General features: G+C 48.3%; 2 protein-coding genes across 7 annotated transcripts in view; both read right to left on the reverse strand.

Moving 5' to 3' along the window:
• The window catches only part of ARRB1 (arrestin beta 1), a 558,582-nt gene that overhangs the window by 414,871 nt on the left and 120,711 nt on the right, over positions 1–23,000 (reverse strand). For 2 of the 6 annotated variants that reach the window (XR_014525196.1, XR_014525197.1), the window contains exons 9-16: positions 20,622–20,706; positions 19,666–19,738; positions 16,910–17,047; positions 13,893–13,976; positions 13,388–13,411; positions 8,435–8,505; positions 6,096–6,147; positions 3,922–4,715 (exon numbers count right to left, since the gene is read on the reverse strand). Coding sequence is in view for 4 of the 6 variants with exons in the window: in XM_083499792.1 (XP_083355918.1) it covers positions 4,604–4,715; positions 6,096–6,147; positions 8,435–8,505; positions 13,388–13,411; positions 13,893–13,976; positions 16,910–17,047; positions 19,666–19,738; positions 20,622–20,706 (639 nt within the window). In the remaining 2 variants the exon portion in view is untranslated. Of the gene's footprint in view, positions 1–3,276; positions 4,716–6,095; positions 6,148–8,434; positions 8,506–13,387; positions 13,412–13,892; positions 13,977–16,909; positions 17,048–19,665; positions 19,739–20,621; positions 20,707–23,000 lie in introns of those variants that run through there. The other 4 variants (XM_083499792.1, XM_083499790.1, XM_083499793.1 and 1 more) reach the window with 2 other exon arrangements.
• ATG16L2 (autophagy related 16 like 2) overlaps positions 8,528–23,000 on the reverse strand; it is a 205,755-nt gene continuing 191,282 nt past the window's right edge. The window contains exon 19 of the transcript XR_014525185.1: positions 8,528–9,119. The gene's annotated coding sequence lies outside the window, so the exon portion shown is untranslated. The remainder of the gene's footprint in view (positions 9,120–23,000) is intronic.

Below are 23,000 nucleotides of genomic sequence, written 5' to 3' on the forward strand. Positions count from 1 at the left end.
ACTGCATTCTACATATTATCACGTGTTTTGCGCATTTCTCTTTTATTTTTTACGTTGCGAACTGCCTTGAGATCTTCAGGTGAAGGGTGGCGTGCAAATTTAATAACTAATAATCTACATATATGGCCAATGGTTTCTACCAATTTCTCATATTCTAATAATAGTAACTACGACTGCAATGGTAATATCTGTTCCGCGTGCAAAACTGAAATCCTTAGCCCTTGTAAACGGGGAACGAGGAGTACATGGAGCTTTTCCAGGTGGCTGATTTCTGCAGGTGTTCGAGGCACACAGACGCTGCTTCGGTGCAGCTGAGCCAAAACACCCCGGAAGACATTTTTGCAAAGAAAATAGATTCCGGTTTCCCCTTCAGCTCCTCGGGGAAAGAAGGCTGCTTTGCAGAATGGTCTCCAAATCTTCCCCAGCATAGCAGGAGGTTGGGCTCGATGGCCCTTGGCCTTCCAACTCTGCAATGCTGTGATTCATCCCCTGGAGAAATTCAGGGAACCGGTCCCCAGTCCTCTGCTGACAAATGGAAGCGGAAGAGGCTCTACAGGCCAGATTAGTAGAAGCACATCATTCTTTGGCATAGACAAAAATTTTGCCTGCCATCCTTTCGTTGGCAGCAGACCTCCTTCCTGACTCTTCTGGGTCATTCGGAGAAGGCCTTGTTGCTCTCCCTCTTCCTTCTTTTATTTTAAAAAGTATTTTCCAGTACAGTGGTACCTCTGGATACAAACACGATCCGTTCCGGAGCCCCATTCACATTCTGAAGTAAACGTAAGATGCGACTGCACGTGCGTGGGTCGGGTTTCACCGCTTCCGCGCATGCGTGTGACGTCATTTTGAGCATCTGTGCATGCGGCGAAACCTGGAAGTAATGCGCTCCGTTACTTCTGGGTTGCCACGGAGTGCAACCTGAAAATATTCACCCCGAAGCTACTTCAACCTGAGGTATGACTGTATTCAATACACACAGCATACTTTTCCAACATGCAATGTTTACATACTTCCCAACCTAAGACTCCCAAAAGTCATTCTAGATATACCATGTTTCGCTGCATATCAAATAATTTATCCACCCTATTTTCTCCTCTTTCATGTCTTTGTTCACTGTTGCTCATAAAGTTGCCCCAACTTGAAATTTTGGAGTAGTATCCCATGACCTCCTAGCAAATAGAAGGGGAAGAAATGGAGGCAGTGAGAGATTTTACTTTCTTGGGCTCCATGATCACTGCAGATGATGACAGCAGCCATGAAATTAAAAGACGCCTGCTTCTTGGGAGAAAAGCAATGACAAACCTAGACAGCATCTTAAAAAGCAGAGACATCACCTTGCCAACAAAGGTCCGTATAGTAAAAGCTCTGGTTTTCCCAGAAGTGATGTATGGAAGTGAGAGCTGGACCATCAAGAAGGCTGATCGCCGAAGAATGGATGCTTTTGAATTCTGGTGCTGGAGGAGACTCTTGAGAGTCCCATGGACTGCAAGAAGATCAAACCTCTCCATTCTTGAGGAAATTAGCCCTGAGTGCTCACTGGAAGGACAAATCCTGAAGCTGAGGCTCCAATAATTTGGCCACTTCATGAGAAGAGAAGACTCCCTAGAAAAGACCCTGATGTTGGGAAAGATGGAGGGCACAAGAAGAAGGGGACGACAGAGGACAAGATGGTTGGACAGTGTTCTTGAAGCTACCAGCATGAGTTTGACCAAATTGTGGGAGGCAGTGGAAGACAGGAGGGCCTGGCGTGCTCTGGTCCAGGGGGTCACGAAGAGTCGGACACGACTAAACAACAAATCTTTTTAAATGCCCCCCTGAAGCTTTCCCACTGCCCTTATCTGCCTTTCACCTTGGTTCCTTATTTTGGGTTGTCCTTTGCTAGTTCTGCAAATTCTATCAGCTCATGCAGCCATTGTTCATTTTCTGCAATTCCTCTTTCTTCCCAGTTTCTAGCATCAACTAGCTGCCCCTCTTCTTCCATAGGGCGAAAAGGGCTGTAGCAAAAGAGCCTAACTCCTTTGCATGCAAGTCTTCCCAGGGCTCCATCCCCAAAGGCGACTCCCACCAAGAAAGGGCCAGGCACTGGGGTCCTTTGCCCAAGCCCCTGAGAGACCAGCTGGACAAATATCACACCTGATAGAAGTCTTAGGTCCCTGTATCTTTAGTGTGCCTTAGGTGCCTGCTCAAAAAAATCTTTTCTACACAGATGCTTTTGAATTCTGGTGCTGGAGGAGACTCTTGAGAGTCCCATGGACTGCAAGAAGATCAAACCTCTACATTCTGAAGGAAATCAGCCCTGAGTGCTCACTGGAGGGACAGATCCTGAAGCTGAGGCTCCAAGACTTTGGCCACCTCATGAGAAGAGAAGACTCCCTGGAAAAGACCCTGATGTTGGGAAAGATGGAGGGCACAAGGAGAAGGGGACGACGGAGGACGAGATGGTGGGACAGTGTTCTCGAAGCTACGAACATGAGTTCGACCAAACTGCGGGAGGCAGTGGAAGACAGGAGTGCCTGGCGTGCTCTGGTCCATGGGGTCACGAAGAGTCGGACACGACTAAACAACAACAATCTTTAATGGAGGGGGGCTCAGGCCGAATTTAGCCTGCGACGGCTTCCCCCTTGGTCCATGGGGCTGTTTTGGCCAGACCACACCCACCTGACCCTACACCTGACGCTGATTTATGGCATCAGGTGTGAGGCAGGTAAAACGCACAGCGTAAGGGGATTCGCAGGTGAGAGAGGGAGGGAGACTTCTTTCTGAAATCCAGGCGAGCTGCTGCCAGGGTGCTGTTATTAAATTTCATCTGCAGAGCCCGTCTCTGAAGATTTATTATTAAATTTATTACGTTTCACCTGTCGAGCTCAGGGAGGTTCACAGCATAAAGAGACAGCATTCAAGGCAGGAAATTTTGCCTGTTCGAGAGAGAGACAGACAGCCTGTCCGTGATAATGGCGCAAACCTCACAGGTGTCCTTCCGACCGCATCAATCTGCAGAAACCGGCAGTGCTACAGGAGCCTATTCCACACTGGTAAGAAATCAACATTTTAATGTGACAGCTCCCATACACTTTGGAATTCCCTGCTCATTGACACCATCCTATTTTCAGTGCCTGCCCAAACCATTCTTGTTTAGACAAGCCTGCCTGGACATGTGGAACGTCAATGCGTGTTTTAGTATGTTCTTAGTTTATTACATACTTTCTCTCAAAAATTTCGAAGAGATGCTTTTACTGGTAATTTTATCACTTTGTTCTCTTTGTAAACTGCTTTCAGGTTTGTTTGTTTGTTTGTTTTAACAAGCTGTATATATTTTATGGAATCAATAAGATAACAAATGCATAGTCCTTGCTCACTGAAATCACATTGTGTGGAGACAGAGACCCCTCGCCCTGCCTGCCGATGGAAACTAGAGTGGCAGCTTTTGCTCTCCAGTCCAGATTGGCTTCTCGGAGCCGAATGTAGCAAATCACAGCATTCGAACCCAGGGCAGTAACTCCCGGGAGCTGCAGCCGTCCCGAAGCACAACCTTTTCAGGGGCTGGAATTTGAGCTGGGGGTGGGAATTGGAGCAACTTCACCGAACATCTTTTGCACGTTCCCTTCCAACTCTGTGATTCTATGAAGCTAAAGCGTCTAGAACATGCAATACGGGTTTGGCAGGGAGAATTCTCCATTTCTGCAAAACCGGACTGCTGCCTTTGTTCACCCTCATCTCAATTCCATCAACTTGTGCATCTTTTTCTACCTTGTTCCATTTATCTAGAGATGATGGGGAATGAGCCTGCCAATAAACTCCCTCCCTGAGTCATAGCCCCTCTTTGGACCTGGGACAGCTCAGTGGGTGGAGCATGAGACTCGAACTCAGGGCCCCACATTGGGCAAAAGATTCCTGCATTGCAGGGGGGTTGGACTAGATGACCCGCAGGGTCCCTTCCAACTCTACAATTCTAATATTCTAAGCATCTCAAAAAGGCCCTCGGGGCAAGAGTTGGAAAACCTGGGAAGACAGCAAAGCGCTAGATCCGACCCAAAGACCACGGCGGCCAGCTCCAGGCGCGTCGCCTCCTGGCTTAACAGCCATCAGGAGGCCTCCAAAATCGCCTTGGGAACTGTCAGGGCGAGAGGCGCCCATTGCCGCATCTTGTGGCAGGGGGTTCCGCAGGTGAACGGAGCGAGGTGCAAAGCAGCAGGGCCCTGGAGCCAGTGGGGTGGGGACACTGGGATGGAGCCCCCAGCAGAAAGCAGAGCACAGTTACCAAGCAAGGCCACTGCTCCTTCCTGGGCAAACAACGACGACGACAGAAAACACGCACACATAGCCCCCCCCTCCAGCGTGGGTCACAGAGGGGTGGGCATTCGCCCTTCCTTGGAGGCCGCCAGAAAAATCTGTGGCTTGCAGAGCGGGTGGGAAAAGAGCCCAAGGCTCTCGCAAGCTCCCCGACTCACCCCACAGGTTCCTGGTCAGTGTTTTAAAAAACAAAGGAACTCGACCCCCACCCTGGAAAACAAAAAAGGAACTTTTATACAAAAGATAAGAAGCCTAGTGCTCAGGTGTCAGGACTTGGAAACGGAGAGAGAGACCCACGGGGAGGAGATCCAGTTTATCTGTCGTTCAGCTGCGGGGAGCTCATCCCGTCGTCGTCCTCCTCCTTCTCGTCTTTCACCCCCTTCAGCCTCTGGCGGGCAAAGTCCTCAAAAACGATGTCGTCGTCACTAGCGGAAGAGAGAAAGTGAGAGGGAAAATGGGCCCAGAGCCGAAAAAAAGATGGGGACATGGGGCTAGGAGTTGGCAGGTACCTCTGGGGCAGTTGCAGAAGCGCAGAAATGTAGAGGTGGAAGCGATACCCGGGCGATATCACTAGGCAAGAAGTGAAAATGGGCAAAGGGGCCCCCTCTTGGTTGTTCCACTGCGCTCAGAAGTGGGGAGAATGGCAGCCTGGGAGAGGGCCTTCTCCGGGGGTGGCCCCTAATATTAATTTATTTTCTCCGTTGCATTCTCTTTCATTCCGTGCTTTTGGCTTTAAACAATTCACAAGTTGCCGGGCACTTGTTGACATTTGTACACCGCGTTAGAGACATATTTTGTAGAAATCGACGTAAACGTGCAGTAAAAATAACGATAATCACGATGAATTGCAAGCAAGTTGTGGGCAACAACAGGTTTCCTCCAAAAAAGGCTAAATCCAGATGAACTGGGGGGAAATACGGGCGTTTTGATGACAACAATATATTGTGGGCACTGCAGACCCCTGAGTGCAGGAGGAGTCCCCATCCCATAATAACCCCCATCTGGAGGCACCCAGAGAGAGACTGAGAAACGTGATATTAAATTGTGGTCTTCCTCTCCTCCTTTCCCACTGAGAAACTTTCTTTGTTTCCTTATGAAACTTTCAGCAAACATTTGTGCACCCCGAAAAGAATTTGGCTGGGCTGTTCTATGGTGTCTCCTAAAAAAGGGGGGGGATTATCTGCCCAAACCCCCAAATTTCTGTGCTACCAGAAACCTGAGCAAGCAAAGTCGGGCTGCAAGATCTAACCGATGCTTTGCCTCTGCTCAAACAGGTGCCTTGTGTTTGGGGTTTGTTTCCGAAACCTGCAAAGCCTGTTTGACCAATGGTGAAAAATCAGAAGCAGCAAGCCTGGGCACAGCCCAAGAATTGTAGCAGTGGAAGGGACCTCTCCAGGTCATCTAGCCCAACCCGATTGCAGAGCAGGAATCGCCCTGCCCAAGGGAACACAGAAGCAACCGCTGAGCAAAGACAGAGATTAGGAGAGCTCTTACTGTGTTTTTCCTGCTCCGTGGGACATGCAGAAGAGGCGATGGTTGGGATCATGCAAAGGAGGGGGGGGGGGAGAGAAGAAAAAAATGCAGATTTCGTGTTACATGCAAGAGCATTAGAAGGAAGCTGCCGCAGACCTTTCCACGGAGGATGGCAAGTTAGTCGGTTAGCGAGTGGCATGCGGAGGAAGTGAGGTGACTCCCTATCGAGCTACATGCAGATGATGGAGAGACATGCAAAGGTTGCAGGATTCCCCATGTGGACGTCCGTCCCCCCCCCCCATCGTCCTCCCCCCACAGTGAGTCCGGCTTACTTCGTATCAAGCTCTATGAGATTTGTGTCAATCGGAGCTTCATTTTCTGGAACTGAACAAACGGAATCAGGCAAACGGTTAGTTTTATCCAGCGCCGGAAGTCAGCCATTATTTCCCAACATCATCATCATTATTATTATTATTATTATTAAGAATTTATATACCGCCCTATACCCAAAGGTCTCGGGGCGGTTCACATAAAAGGATCACAGTACAGTCATACCTCGGGTTACAGACGCTTCAGGTTGCATTTTTTGGGGGTTACGGACTCGCCAAAACCCAAAGTACCGGAATGGGTTACTTCTGGGTTTCGGCAGCCTCGCGTGCACAGAAGTGCTAAATTGCGCTTTGCACATGCGCAGAAGTGCCAAATTGTAACCCACACGTGCACAGACGCGGCGCTGTGGGTTGTGAACACTGCGGCTTGCGAATGTGCCTCCCGCACAGATCACATTCACAACCCAAGCGTCCACTGTTTGCCATATTTTCCTGCGTATAGCACCCCCTCATGTATTTTTGGGGACCGCAACAAATAATTTTTTAGAGGAGAAATTGCCCAGAGTTATTGAGCTTTTTTGGGGGGGGGGGAGGGTACCACCAGCCCCTATCATTCCTAACCACTGGTCCTGCTAGCTAGGAATGATGGGAGTTGTAGTCCAACAATAGATGGAGTCCCAAGCCTGTGAAACTGGCTCGTTCTACCGTTTGGAAGAACTCAGTCCTTTGGTATGGCAGGACCTAAACGTTGGAACTCCCTGCCGGTTGACATTGGGAAGGCTGCTCTGGGGCACAGGTCCCGTCGATGCACAAGCTCCGTCCTAACAACCGCACTGCCGTGGAACAAGTTCGGGCTTCCAGCCTCATGGCTGAAACTGGGTCCTTCCAAAGCGAGATGGTCCCAACTGTGGGATGTAATCCACTGGGAGCAGTCAAGTACAACATTCCTTGTTTTCCTAGAGTGGACATGCAAGGGGATGTTGGTCCAGCCAGTCGAAACTTCCTGTTCCTCCTGGGCTAGAGCATTCCTTCCCTTGCATGTGACTAGAGGTGGGCGTGACCTTACCTGTCCAGGTAACAAAAGGACGAGTCACCCAGCACTCTCTCCCTTTTTCACTTCAATCTTCGTTGGAGCAGCTTTTTAGCTAGGACTGCTCTGCCAGCTCTCAGCTAGCAGAAGCACTGGGATTATTCCCCCATATGGGGTAGATCCACATGTACATATTTGTAACTAAGCCTGCCTTCAGGAATCCAACTGTGAACTGATGTGAGTAAACTTCTTTTATTGACTTTAAATAAGATTGTCGTGTCTTTATTCTTTTGAAAGGGATTAAAGGGAAAGCCACTTCCGCCCTTCGGAGGAGGTGGAGTTGTGGGCTTCACGGCCCCAGCCCCACACGATTGGGGGGATTCCCGGCCACATCACCTCCTGGCCAGCCAATCGGCTGGCTGTGGGGGTGTGGCCTGCCTTATTTAAAGCAGGACGCGGCTGGGGATCGCCCTCTTTGCCGCCTGCCAGCTGTTCCTGCTTTCCCCACCCTTCCTCCCTATAAGGTTCTCGTTTTTTGACCTTGCTATGGACCTTGGTTGGTCACCATTGAGGGGCCTGGTAGGAATTTTTTCCACTTGGCAAATTGGCACCAGCCACTTGGTTTTTGCCTACCTCATAGCAAATCATCACAACTTTCTTGGTATTGGCAGTTAGGCGTTGGTATAGTTCTGTAGATGGAAGAGGGGAGGTAGCGCCATCACCTGCCCCAGATATTGAAGGGTAGTCCATTAAAGGATTCTGGGGGGCGTGGCCCTGTCCGAAGCATAGGGAGGTGAGGGCCTAAGGCATGCCCCCTATCAGTGACCCTGGGGGAGTTCCTAGTTGATGTGCATCAGCAGGACTCCCCCTACTGGTGGTTAACCCTTCCCAGATTTCAAGCGGATGGGCTGAGGTCGGATATGGTCAGTTAGGACCAATGCCTAAGCCAATACCTGTAACCAATAAAGTTGTGGCCTTTTTTAGCCCATTAACCTTAATAATTGTGTCATATGTCATTATTTCCACGGGGGGTGGGAACTTGCCATGCAACTTACCAGGAATGCACAATTCAATCTGAGACAGGCTGAATTGTATAATAGTGAGAGGCCCACACGAGCCTGCAACCAGCTATCTGCTGTGCATGTAAAAAGGGGGAATGTAAAACACTGCTGAGTTATAGAACTTGCTAGCGCCAGTTAGGAAGGATATTAATCAACAATCTATCCTTTCCTGCCACCCTGAACATTCCCACACCAACGAGACCCCCGCCAAGCAGAGCCCCCTTGCGGAGTGGGGCAGACACTCAACTCACCGTCCCGTTGCAGAGGCTCCTCCTTGGGTTTGGGGTGCATGAGGGTGAATGGCAACTCCACAGCCACGTCGCTGGAAAGAGAGACAAAAGAGTGAGCAGCCCCAAGGAGCGCCCCAAAACAGTCCGAGTTAGTTTGCTCAGGCTCTAGCGAAGCCTTCTGCAGCCTGCAGCACCCCCCAGATGTTTGGGACCACGACTGAATGGCTGTGAGGGGCTTGAACAAGGAGGAGGGGGACTGCTTTGCTGGGATTGGGGGGGGGGTTGCAGTTCCAAAAGTCAATACAGTCGTACCCTGGTTCTCAAACGCCTTGGTACTCAAACAAATTGTAACCCAAACACTGCAAAACCCAGAAGGGAAGTGTTCCCGTTTGCAAACCTTTTTTGGAATCCGAACGTGCTCCGTTTTGAGTGTTACGCTGAGGTCTGCCTGTTTTGGCTATTTATTTTGCGTTTTTGCGGCTTTTTTTGTTTCGTCTTTGTGACTGTGTGGAACCCAGTTCAGCTACTGATTGATTGATTGATTGATTGATTGTGTGACTGCAGTACATGGTTGATTGCTTTCATTTTATGGATCAATGGTCTCGTTTGATAGTAAAATCCATGTTATATTGCTGTTTTAGGGATTGTTTTTAAAAGTCTGGAACGGATTAATCCGTTTTGCATTACTTTCTATGGGAAAGCGCGGCTTGGTTTTGGAACACTTTGGTTTTGGAACGGATTAAGTTTGAGAACCAAGGTACCACTGTAACTTGATTGTTTGGTATGGCGGAACCTGCACTTTGGAACTTCCTGCCTGTTGACGTAAGGAAGGCACCTTCGCAGTGCCCTTTTCAGCTATTGTTTGGGCAAGCCTACCCAGATGTCTAGAACATTTGAGTTTGAATGCATTATTAGTCTATTGCTAACTTTTTGGAAGTCTTAAACTATTGCTGTCAATTTTTTCTTTTAGATGACTTTTCTCGTTGCGTTGCGTGAAGAAGTACTTTCTTTTATCCACCCTGAACCACAGAATCATAGAATTGTAGGGTTGTAAGGGGTCCCCAATGGTCATCTAGTCCAACCCCCTGCAACGCAGGAATATGCAGCTGTCCCATGCGGGGATCGAACCTGCAACCTAGGCAATACCAGCACCATGCTCTAATCATCTGAGCTAAGCCTGTCCAGACACATGGACATCACAGGCTTTTTATTTCTTTTTAGCTAGAGTTGATTTTTGAAATCACCTTCCGAATGCTTTTAAACACCGGTTTGTAACTGTGTCCGGGGTTGTAATCCACGATTTAAATGTTTTACGCTGTGCTTTTGCCTTGAAGTCATCTTACGGTCGAGGGATATATAAAAGTTGTTAATAAATAAATGGCGCTCATCATGCAACTGGTCCGTCCAACTCTACACCTTCCATGATTCTGCAAATTCGGTTCCAATGGAGTACAAATGTAAAGTTATTGCCCAGGACAGGAAAATAATGGGCTGGCTCTTCTCTGCCAGCAGGAGGCGGCATTGAGCTAAATCTCTCTTTCTGCATGGATCTGAGATCAAGATGCACCCAGCTGATCCGAGGCAGCTGCTTTTGGGGATGAATCTTCTTGGGACTTGAGCCCTGAACTCGCTGCAGCATCTCAGTTTTACGCTGCCTGCTGTCATCGATGAATCAGGGCGGCTGAGAGAGGGTGCTGAGCCCCTGGAACGGGAGGAACCTCTCAAAAGCGAAATCTGCCGGAGACAGCGAGGAAAAGCAAGAGGTTTGGAGCGTTTGCACCCGGAGCACCTCTGGGTGGGAGGACAAGACGCGGAAACTCATGGGCGTCCAATGAAGCTGAAGGCTGGAAGATTCGGGACGGATAAATGAAAGCGCTTCTGCACACAGGTGATCTGCGGAACTCCCTGCCACAGGAAGCACAGTGGTGGCCGCCAACCTAGATGGCTTTAAAAGAGGACTAGGCCATTTCATGGAGGGGGGCTATCGATGGCTACTAACTAGGACAGCCAGGCTCTTCTTCACAGCTGGAGGAAGCAATGCTTCTGAACACCATTTGATGGAAACTGCAGGAGGGGAGTTTGGTCCTGGGTTCGAATCTCGCTTACGGGTTTCCCAATGGCGCATCTGGCTGGCCCCCGGGAGAGCAGGGTGGGCCACAGGTGAGCCCTTTTTGTGTCCTTCTGTTCTTCATTTGGCCATCCTGAAAGAGCTCCATGAATTTGCCTGTTCCCCTTTATGTATCTAGAGAAAATCGTGCTGGATCAGACCCAGACCCCATCTTGTTGCCAATGGTGGATAACCATATTATTATTATTATTATTATTATTATTATTAATACCCCGTCCATCTGGCCAGGTTGCCCCAGCCACTCTAGGTGGCTTCCAACATAGAAATCCTTCTGGGAAGGCCACAAGAGGCCTTGGTTGGGGATGGAAGGGAATTGTAAGCCAACTGCAAGAAAGGAGATTCTCACTGAACCTTAGGAATAACTTTCTGGTGGGGAGGGCTGTTTGACCACGGAATTAACTCCCTTGGAAGACAGTGGGGTCTCCTTCCCTGGCGGGTTTTCCCCAGAGGGGGGCTGGCTGGTCACCTGCCATGGATGCTTTAGTTGGGATTCCTCCACTGCAAGGGGTGGACTACATGGCGGCTGGGGGTCCCTTCCAACTCTCTGATTCCAAGAGCTACAGGATTGCATTATAAGCTAGCACATGGCGACGGCGCAGCTGCAGAATCTGTGGAGGTACCTCCAGCAGAGCCATGGGGTGGGAGGTTTTTCCGACGGCGCAACCGACTCCCCCGAGAGGTGGTGAATTCCCCTTCCTTGGAGCTTTCTAAGTGCTCAGATGGCCACCTGCCATGTAGGGGCCACCAGATTCCTCCACTGAAGGGGGTTGGACTAGAGCACGGGTCGGCAAACTAAGGTTCACGGGCCAGATCCGGCCCAATTGCCCTCAGGGTCTGGCCCGTGGACTGTCCGTGGATCAGCGTGGGGATTCTGTTCATTCGGGCTGCGCCATTCCCCCCCCCCCACGCCATTCTATTCTATTTTCCCCCTCTCCCACACCATGGCAGCGCCTCCTTTCTCCCTCCCTCCTCCTGGCTTCTCCCTGCCCTGCCTAGAGGAGGAAGAAACAGCAATATCAATATCAAAAGCAACACAATGGCCAGAAACAATAACAATGTGAAAAACTTTATGGAATAATTCAAAACATCAAAACTAACAAATTGAAGTCCCTGAAAGTCTCTGAAAGCCCTTAAATGAATCACGACGCCAGACTTTACCCGGCGGAGAGCAAGCTGTGAAGCTTTGTATAATCCGCAAATGTCCAATTCTGATGTCCAACTCTGAACTCTGCTGATCAGTGTTTCCGGATAACAACTACTGTGTTTTTGAATTCTTCATTAAGAAAAGCCCAACAGAGACTCCATCTCCTCAGAGTATTGCGAAAGAACGATGTCAATCAATATCTGATGATCTCCTTCTACCGGTCAACAATAGAAAGTGCCTTTCATACTGCATCATGGTGTGGGACGCTGGTATAACATCAACTGATAGGAAGTGCCTACAGAGGGTGGTGAATACAGCACAAGATATTATGGGCTGTTCCATGAATCCGCTGGATGACATCATGGAAGAACATTGCCTCAGGAGAGTGAGGAAAATTCTCAGGGATGATTCACACCCTGGCTTGCACTTTCTTGATCTCTTGCCCTCAGGCAGAAGATATAGAAGCAGGATTAGTCGCACCAACAGGGTAAAAAACAGCTTCTATCCGTGGGCTGTTAGGCTGCTGAATGACAAGATAACAACAGGGCAACTGACTTTTGGGTTTGGTGGGTGGGTGTCAGTAAATGAGGAGAATTAAGACTAAGCTGAGTGGGAGGTGCTCATGTAATCTCACTGTATACAATTTGTACAAGTGACAATAAAGTATTTCAATTTCATCAGCCAATTAGTTCAACACTTGTAAGTAGAGAGATATGTAATTTCTTCATTAACCAATCCTTTTTTGAATAGATATAATGAGAAATACTCTGGAACAACGCTCATGCGATTATGTAGTCACTGAGTACCGTTCCAGAGTATTAATGAAGAAATTACATAACTTTCTACTTACAAGTGTTGAACTAATTGGCTGATGAAGAATTCAACCAAACAGTAGCAGCAAAGTTCAGAGCTGGGACATCAGAATTGGACATTTGCAGATTATACAAAGCTTCACAGCTTGCTCTCTGCCGGGTAAAGTCTGGCGTCGTGATTCATTTAAGGACTTTCAGAGACTTCGGATTGTTAGTTTTGATGTTTTGAATTATTCCATAAAGTTTTTCATGTCGTTATTGCTTCTGGCCATCGTGTTGCTTCTGATATTGCTGACTCATATTTTGCAACATAGAGGAGGAAGGAGACTGGGCCGAACTGGCTGAGCTCCATTTTAAGCAGCCCCTCTCCGGAACAAGCCCTTTTGCGCCACTCAACTTCCCTCCTCCTCCGCCGCCCTGGTGCACCTGTGGGCCAGAGAGCAGAGCGGATGAGCTTACTCTGCCTACTCACGAGAAGCAGCAGCGGCTGTGGCAGCCCCTGGGAAGGTAAGCGCAGCGGCTGGGGCTAACTACTTGCCCCTGTCGCCTCTCCTTCTAGCTACCCACCTGCCCGCCCGCCACAAGGTCTGAGGGACAGTGGACCGGCTCACGCCTAAAAAAAACTTGCCGACCCCTGGACTAGAGAACCAGGATCTGGAGGGGCACTGGGTGGGGTATTGAGGCTGGTCCGATGTGGCAGCTTCGAGGGGTCCAAGTGCAAAACGAAAACTTCCGATGGAGGAAGAGAAATGACGGAGATGGCAAAATAAAAAGGAGAGAAAGATGGCGAGCGGAAGATGAGAAAAGTGGGAGGGGTGTTCCCCCCAAGCATGCTGGGTTGGGGTGGGGGGCCACGGTCAGCCGCAGCAGGCGGAGTCTGAGGGCGTTACCTGGAGGCAAGGTCTCCCAGCAGGCTGGTGTTATCAAAGGAGATGGAGAGAATTGGTTAGAGGTTGCAACAATCACAGCGGGACAGTCAAGGGGACTGGAATTCGCGTGCAAGCTCAACAACCCCACACCGTTTCGGAGCCTCCGGTTTGCGGAGCCTCGGGGCACAGATCTCCTGGTGCCGCCACCAAGACAGAAGGGATCGCCGGGGTGGCGTGGGGCATGACGCAAGGGGGTGGGGTTATCCAACTGGCTTGGCGGCTCATCGGCACATGGGAGCATGCGGAATTGCCGGGTCGGAATTCCCCGGTCCATCATGCAGCTGTTATTTAGATGCCGGCCCCTCAAGTTCAATGGGGCATCCTTAGGTGGCTGTCTCTAGGGCTGCTGCCGGTGACTGTGGACTCCAGGGAAGAGGGACCTGGAGGAGCGATTCGGAGCGCTCCCCAAATCCCTCAAAGTGGAAAGAAGGCATTATGGCACTTTGCAGAACTGAGTAGCACTCACCCGCCCCGAGAGACCACCAGCTTCACTTTCACTTTGTAGGAGACAATGATGCCCAGGACCTCCTTGTTGGCGCCGTCTCTCAACCTGGAGGAGTGAGAGTGTGAAAAAGAGCATGGAGTCAAAGCGATCGTTTGTGGCCTAGGGCCCTCGTATTTACAGGACCGCCTCTCCTGGTCTGCCCCGCAAAGAACCTTAAGTTCCATGAATAACCATAGTTTAGAGGTCCCAGGCCCTAAGGAAGTCAGACTATCCTCCAGCAGGGCCAGGGCCTTCTCAGTGATGGCTCCGACCTGGTGGAATGCTCTGTCCCATGAGACCAGGTCCCTGCAGGATTGAACCTCCTTCCGTCGGGCCTGTAAGACAGAGCTATTCCGCCTGGCCTTTAATTTGAATTTAGCCTGATCTTTTATTTCCCTTCCCTTCTCTTCCCTCCCCCTCCCCTTTTTATGAAGATCACCCGCTCAGATACCCCACAGCTAATTCTCCCCTGGCCTCCTCGCTGGCCCAAGTAGGACCAATTTAGCCAGCTAGCCCTGGTGACTATCTTAACGCTTATTAGATGGATTTCCCCCAAATTGATTTCTGAACTTTGAATTTTATTGTTATTCATGTTTTTATACTGTATTTTACACTGCTTCTACAATTAAGTGTTTTAAATTTGTTGTTAGCCGCCCTGAGCCCGGTTTTCTGAACCGGGAAGGGCGGGGTATTTTTTATATATATATATATATATATATATATATATATATATATATATATATATATATATATGCTTTCGTAGATTTTCACGGGTACAGGAATGTAGGTTTTGGTGTCTTCGGGTGTCTTCCCGTGTAAGAGTTGGGGTGTCTAGGCGACGTTTCGACGAGGTCTCACTCGTCATCTTCAGGCTGGTGCTTTCGGCTTCTTGTTACTGGAACAGAGCAGGATCTCAGTGTTTGAGTTCTTATAAATACTGTTGAGGGGGTGTGGTGTATAGCCTCCAACGTTCTGGGCAGAGAGGAAGTTCCCAGGTTAGTGTGCCTTTTCTTCTTTTGTTCCTTAATTACTTGAGGGATATCTTGAGTGATTTCTTGAGTGATATTCTGAGTACCACTTAGGTGGGTCATTAAGTGTGGATTAGTTGCTAAAGCTTTCGTGTCTTGACCTCTTGAGCTTGTGAAGAGTTTTTCTGAGAAGATGGCTGTACTGCACTTAGTTGTGCTCTGGCTTGGCTTCGTGTATAGGGGCGAGCTGTGGTTTTGTGCCCTGTGCCAGCCAGATCTGTGTAGGGATTGCAGGGGGGTGCAGCATCCGGAGGTGCCACTATGGTTTGGCTACTGGATGGTGTCTGTAATTTATCTGTGGAGAGGGTCTGGGTTTGGGTCTGGTGTGGTTGATTGGTGATGGCGTTCTGTGTGCCTCTGGTTCTGGTGTCGGTTTTTGTGGGGAGGGCTAATTTCCAGATGTCTGGCAGGCGGGACGTGTCGTCACGCTTGTTCATGTTGTGAGGGTGTTTCTCTATCTCGATGGCTTCCATGATTATTCTCTTGTGGTGATGTTCTGGAAATTAGCCCTCAAGTAATTGGATATCACTCAAGATATCCCTCAAGTAATTAAGGAACAAAAGAAGAAAAGGCACACTAACCTGGGAACTTCCTCTCTGCCCAGAACGTTGGAGGCTATACACCACACCCCCTCAACAGTATTTATAGGAACTCAAACACTGAGATCCTGCTCTGTTCCAGTAACAAGAAGCCGAAAGCACCAGCCTGAAGATGACGAGTGAGACCTCGTCGAAACGTCGCCTAGACACCCCAACTCTTACACGGGAAGACACCCGAAGACACCAAAACCTGCATATATATATATATATATATATATATATATATATATATATATATATATAAATAATTTTAATTTTAATTTTAATTTTAATTTTAATTTTTATTTTTATTGCTGTGTTCGAAACCCCTGTGTGAGCTTTGTACAACGTTCCTCCAGGGCAGTCTTTTCTAACGAGCGGTTCCCAGTGCCAGATTACCAAATAGGCAGAGCAAGCAAGTGACCTGTGGACCCCACACCTTTTAGGGGCCCCATGACAATGGGTCGAAAACATATTGGATATGATCTTGAAAGAAAATTGCAATCAAGATGTTGGCCTGGGATTCGGACTTGGATGCTGAACCTGAGGAATCCCAGCCTGCACGGGGAGTCCCCACCTCCAGAACCAGGTGAGCCAGGGCTTGAGCCTGAAGGGTCCTCACCTGTGCTGGATCCTCAGGTGCAGGCACCAGCTGAGTCTGCTCTGGCTCCTGAGGTGATGGAGGACCCATGGCCTGCAGGTGCTCCACTCTCAGCCCCGTCAGGGGAAGCTGAGGTTGCCTCTGGGTCCGGTAACCCTCCAGCCTCTCCTGAGCTGCAGAGGCTCAGGGCAGAGAGGTGGAGGGAACTGGGTTCCTGCAGGAGGAGTGCCTGCCTCCAGGCCAGGAGAGACGAGTCACCAGAGGATCGGGGCCACCCTATGCCTCGGGGCAGATAAAAGCCAGCCAGCCCCAGTCCCAAGTTGCGGGAGCAACATTGTTGGTTGCTAGTTTCTGCCTGAGCTCCTGACCCGCCCTGGCTCCCTGCCTGTTCCTAACTTCACCCAACTCCATGCCCTGCACCCAGCTTCAGCTACTACGGACTGCCTCCATGTTACACCTTTGACCACGGACTGGACTTGGACCTCGCCTCTCGGGTAACCCATGGGACCAGCACGCAAGCTTTCTTAATTCAAGTTGCCATTGGGGAGAGGGCTCTTGTGCAGGGACCCTGCTCATGGGTTTCCTGTGATGGGTATCTGGTGGGAAGAGGATGCTGGACTACATTGGCCACTGGCCTGATCCTGCAGCCTCTCCTTCTTAACTGCTTAGCTCTGGGTGCTACATGAAAACAGAAAACACCAAACTCCACCCGCAGTTTGCTCAGCAAGGGAAACCGGCTGCTGCCTCCTCCTCCTCCTCCCCCAACTGCTGGTAGGTAGGAAAAAATCTCACAGTGTGCTGGAGGCCAGGTTGGTGTCTTCGTGCTTGAGCTTCCCGTCCAGGGCGAGGCCGCGCTTCTCCCGGTTGTTGGCGAGGAACGGGGTCAATGTGTAGACTTTGCAGAAGGTCGAGCTGGGAGCCACCACGTCGCTGGAGATGGGGATAACAGCACAGATCAGTGAAAGAGAACAAGGTGCAAAGCAAAATGTCTAAGGAGATTAATATACAGCATTTTTCGCCCTACAGTGGTGCCCCGCAAGACAAATGCCTCGCAAGACAGAAAACTCGCTAGACGAAAGAGTTTTCCGTTTTGGAGGTGCTTTGCAAAACGAATCTCCTATGGGCTTGCTTCGCAAGACGACAATGTCTTGCGAGTTCCTGCTGGTTTTTTTCCCCTTTCCCCCCTCTTTTTCTAAGCCGCTAAGCCGCTTATCAGCTGATCCGATCAGCAGATAAGCCGCTAATAGCGCTAATCCACTAATCCGTCAATGGGCTTGCTTCGCAAGACGAAAAAACCACTAGACGAAGAGAATCACAGAACGGATTCTTTTCGTCTTGCGAGGCACCACTGTATAAGACGCACCCGACCATAAGAAGCACCTAGTTTTAGAGGAGGAGAGCAAGAAAAAAAATATTCTCTCCCTCTCTGCGCAGCGCCTCTCCAGCAAAGCGAGGTCAGAACAGCAAGAGGGATCGCTGCACACTGATGCCTCTTGCTCTCCTGGCTTCAGGGATAGCTGCGCAGCCTGCATTCGCTCCATAAGAAGCACACACATTTCCCCTTACTTTTTAGGAGGGGAAAAGTGCATCTTATAGAGCGAAAAATACGGTAACTAACAGTAGTTGTAAATGAATACAGACGGACAACAAGAATTGTATAAACTGGAGGATTTGTTTGTTTACGGATATACTATGGACAAACATGGAAAATGAATTACAATCTACAAAATAGATGAAAATAATGTGGTAAAATTATATGGGATATAAAAAACCAGAAGGAAGGAAGGAGGGAAGTCAGCGCTTAGGAGCAAGTATAAATTTAAAACGCAACACATTATGTGTATGTGGAGTATGTAACTGGAAATAAAGATTAGGGGGGCGGGGAGGGAGAAAGAGAACAAGGTGCGGGGGGCTCAAACCTCGACTGCACATCGCTGCAGCTGCCTGCCAGCCATGTTTCCCAGCAGGAAGCTCGGTCAAGGTAAGAGGGAACTGCAACAAAATGTTGCAGCGTGCAGTGCTGTCTCCCAAGTATTCCACTCTCTTCTGCTTCCCCTTCCCCAACCGTGAAGTATTCTGTTTGCCCCCCAAATGGCCGGCTGACATTCTGCTAGCACGGTGTGTGGTTAATTCCCCACTGGGCTGTGTTTTTGGGGGGCGGGAAGGGGGTCTCACTTCAAGGGTTTTTCCTAAGGTTTTGTGTGTGGGGGGGGGGGGTTCTTTGGTATTTCTACAAACCTCAGAACCCTGAAATCTTGTACCTGGATGTTGTCGTTTTGCCTACATAAGTCCTGGCACTTGGAGACCTGAGATTTTAATCAGTTTATACTAGCGCTGCAACAAAGTGTTGCAGTGTGAAGCGCTCCCTTTCAGAGCAGTTCTGCACTCAATCCTTCTTCCCAGGGGATTCTGGGAATTGTGGCTCTGTGAGGAAAAAAGAGGCCTTCTAAAAACTCCCAGCACCCCTGGCCAGCTACAGCCCTCAGGATTCATTGTGGGAAGACATGACGATTTAAAACAGTACGGTTATGCTTTCAATGCATGATGCAGATGTGGTCATTTTGCACATGAACTTCCCCCAAATTCCCATATACTCAGAGGAGGAGGCATTACAAGATGGTGACCTGACCCCCAACAGCTGAGCACCCAAGTCCTTGCCTCAGTTCATAACAAAATCAAAGCAAGCTTGGCTTCCTCACATTCAACCCTCTGGTGACTTTTGCCTCTCAGGCTCCAGGCCAACCTTCCCCAACCTGGTGCCCTCGAGACGCTGCTAAATCACAACCCCTCTCCTTCCTGGACATGTTGGCTAGGGCGTTTTCAGACTGTAAGCCCTTTGTGGTTGACCACAAACTTGACATGAGCCAACAGTGTGACGCGGCAGCTAAAAAAGCCAATGCAATTCTGGGCTGCATCAATAGGAGTATAGCATCTAGATCAAGGGAAGTAATAGTGCCACTGTATTCTGCTCTGGTCAGACCTCACCTGGAGTACTGTGTCCAGTTCTGGGCACCACAGTTCAAGAAGGACACTGACAAACTGGAACGTGTCCAGAGGAGGGCAACCAAAATGGTCAAAGGCCTGGAAACGATGCCTTATGAGGAACGGCTAAGGGAACTGGGCATGTTTAGCCTGGAGAAGAGGAGGTTAAGGGGTGATATGATAGCCATGTTCCAATATATCAAAGGATGTCACATAGAGGAGGGAGAAAGGTTGTTTTCTGCTGCTCCAGAGAAGCAGACACGGAGCAATGGATCCAAACTACAAGAAAGAAGATTCCACCTAAACATTAGGAAGAACTTCCTGACAGTAAGAGCTGTTTGACAGTGGAATTTGCTGCCAAGGAGTGTGGTGGAGTCTCCTCCTTTGGAGGTCTTTAAGCAGAGGCTGGACAACCATATGTCAGGAGTGCTCTGATGGTGTTTCCTGCTTGGCAGGGGGTTGGACTCGATGGCCCTTGTGGTCTCTTCCAACTCTATGATTCTATGAGAGTCCTGCCTGCTACACGGTGCCCACGTGGATGGAGAGACGAATACAAGAATACTCACTCTGCCTCTTCCACTGCGACGGGGCATTTGTACTGGGCTGTGTTGAAGAGGCAGATGTCTGCGTATTGGCGAACTGCAAACAAAAGGAAGGAAAGAAAGAAAGAGAGAGAGAGAGGACATTAGATCAGTGGTTTTGAATTTTATTGTGTTATTATCTTCCTTAGTGGGGTGTGCAAACCACTGTTCTGAATAATGCTTTTAATTATTATTATTGTTGTTGTTGTTGTTATTGTTATTATTACAGTGGTACCTCTAGTTTTGAACTTAATTCATTCCGGAGGTCCGTTCTTAACCTGAAACAGTTCGTAACTAGAGGTGTGCTTTTGCCAGCACACGATTTCCGTTCTCATCCTGGGGAAAAGTTACCTCAACTCGAGGTAAGTCTTCCAAGTTAGTGGAGTTTCTAACATGAAGTGTTTGTAACCTGAGGTGTTTGTAACTCGAGGTACCACTGTATTTTACTACTACTACTATTATTATTATTATTATTATTATTATTATTATTATTATTATTATTACCCTGCCCATCTGGCTGGGTTTCCCCAGCCACTCTGGGCGGCTTCCAACAACATATTAAAATATAGTAATGCATCAAACATTAAAAGCTTCCCTGAACAGGGCTGCCTTCAGATGTCTTCTAAAAGTCTGGTAGTTGTTCTTCTCTTTGACATCTGGTGGGAGGGTGTTCCACAGGGCGGGTGCCACCACCGAGAAGGTCCTCTGCCTGGTTCCCTGTAACCTCACTTCTCGCAGTGAGGGAACCACGAGAAGCCCCTCGGCACTGGACCTCAGTGTCCGGGCCGAACGATGGGGGTGGAGACGCTCCTTCAGGTATACTGGGGCTGGAACCAAGTCACAGGGGGCAGCCCCAAAAACTCAAGCCACCTCTCCTTTGCCTGGTTGCTCCTTTGACCCACCCACAAGGTAAGTGATGCCCGACAGGTATCCAGGCTCACCTGAGATTTTAATCTTCTTCACCGTCTTGTTGGTGTTGTTTGTCACGTGAACGTTGACGCTGATCGGCTCCCCGTGATAGTAAATCTACAGAGAACACAAGCGACAAGGCATCATGGAGGAGATTTTAGGAAAGGGCGCCCACAATCTGACAATTCTGGCAGATGCACTTTGCAATTCACTCTTGGAAATAATAGCCTAGGGAGTTTATTCATTTAACAGATTTATAAACCGCCTCACAGCCAGAAGTCAAAATAAAAAAGTTCCTTCCAGTAGCACCTTAAAGACCAACTAAGTTAGTTCTTGGTATGAGCTTTCGTGTGCATGCACACTTCTTCAGATACACTGAAACAGAAGTTGCCAGATCCTTCTATATAGTGAGAAGGTGGGGAGGGTATTACTCAGAAGGGTGGTGGGAATGGGAGATTGGCAGATAGCTGAGATGAGCCAGAAGTTAATGAAGTTTGTTTTACTCATTTGTTTCATTTCATAAAATTTATATACTGTTTGATTGCAAAAAAGGCGTAGACAGACAGCCATCCAACCTCCTGATTAAAAACCTCTCTCATTTTATAAATTTATAAAATTTGTATTCTGCTGTGTCATAAAAAATAGATCAAAGCAGGTTACAGCAATGAAACATAAAACCACACAATAAAAACAATTACAAAGTTATAGAAATACGTCAGTTAACCCCTGTGAAGTATGTACGGTATTCTTTTTTTTAAAGAGAAATCTCTTCTTAACATTTTTTTTTATTTTTGCATTTTCTAAGCGAAATAAAAACATAAATTCCCTACCCCTCCCCATATTGTGGATCTTAATATAATGATTTTCCCCCTTTGCATCTGTTTCATAGCCCTATTGTTATAAATCCTTTATCATTCCATAGTTCAAATTTTGACTACAAGTTTTCTGTCAATCCTACCAATGTGTGTAATTGTTTACAATAGTTTTTTTCTCTCCAAATAGATTGCAAACTTCCCCTATTCTTTATTTGGAGGATGACTTCTTAATTGCCTGCATAAGGCGGGTGGAACAGAAAAGTTTTCAGCGGGGATTTAAAAGCTGGCACAGAAGTCACCTGCTGGATCTCCAGTGGCACAGAGTTCCACAGGGCTAGGCCAAAGACACTAAAGGCTCACGAACTCAGGGAATGACCAACAAGGCTGCTGCAGACGATCTCAGTGAACTAGCTGGAATATAAGGCTTCAGGCAATCTCTGTGGTGCCCTGGACCTAAGTTGTTCATAGAATCATAGAGTTGGAAGAGACCACAAGGGCCATCGAGTCCAACCCCCTGCCAAGCAGGAAACACCATCAGAGCACTCCTGACATATGGTTGTCAAGCCTCTGCTTAAAGACCTCCAAAGTAGGAGACTCCACCACACTCCTTGGCAGCAAATTCCACTGTCAAACAGCTCTTACTGTCAGGAAGTTCTTCCTAATGTTTAGGTGGAATCTTCCTTCTTGTAGTTTGGATCCATTGCTCCGTGTCCGCTTCTCTGGAGCAGCAGAAAACAACCTTTCTCCCTCCTCTATGGGACATCCTTTTATATATGTGAACGTGGCTATCATATCACCCCTTAACCTCCTCTTCTCCAGGCTAAACATGCCCAGCTCCCTTAGCCGTTCCTCAGAAGGCATCGTTTCCAGGCCTTTGACCAGGGCTTTGTAAATTAACACGGTTCCAGAGGGCTGAAGCAACAACACTAAAAGCCCTGTTTTGTATACAAACTAAGCGCAGCTCTGGGGCACGCAGTTCTCCATCAGCAGCTCCCCACCTGAGAAGTGCAATTGCAGGGCCAGGATCTATGGGGCGACGCTGTCCCCGAGAGTCCCCTGTACAAGCAGGCAGCCCAGTGCCAGATTTACGTATAAACTAAACAAGCTATAGCTTAGGGCCCCACTCTCTTGGGGGCCCCAAAAAAATTAAAGGGGGGGGGAACTGAATGTACATTTCCAGAATATAAGATAAAAAACAAATAAAACCTACATAAAGCAACAGTGTTTTGTGTTGTGTAAGCTCCTATGATACAAGTCATGGACCCCGCCTGCTCCCTAAAATATCACTGTTTTGCTCCTTTCTATATACAGGGTGCCTACATTCTGCTATTTATCATTATTAGTAGTTTGCATCATATATTTACTCCTATTATTATTTCATGTTATAGCAAGTTTCTAGAGACTAGGTTATGAGTCCCTGTAAACTGTGTTTCTAAGGGAACTTTTGTTATTGCCAAATGCCAATCTGTTTGCATTATTAAGTTTGTTATGAATCAGAAATCATTTTAAGTTAGAGCTTAATAATGATTTCACTATTAATACACTTCTTCTTAATTGTATTTCACCATTAATATACTTCTTCTTAATTGTATTTCA

Source organism: Podarcis liolepis, assembly GCF_965112155.1.
Source record: "Podarcis liolepis genome assembly, chromosome: 4".
In the NCBI taxonomy this organism is placed as follows: Eukaryota; Metazoa; Chordata; class Lepidosauria; order Squamata; family Lacertidae; genus Podarcis; species Podarcis liolepis.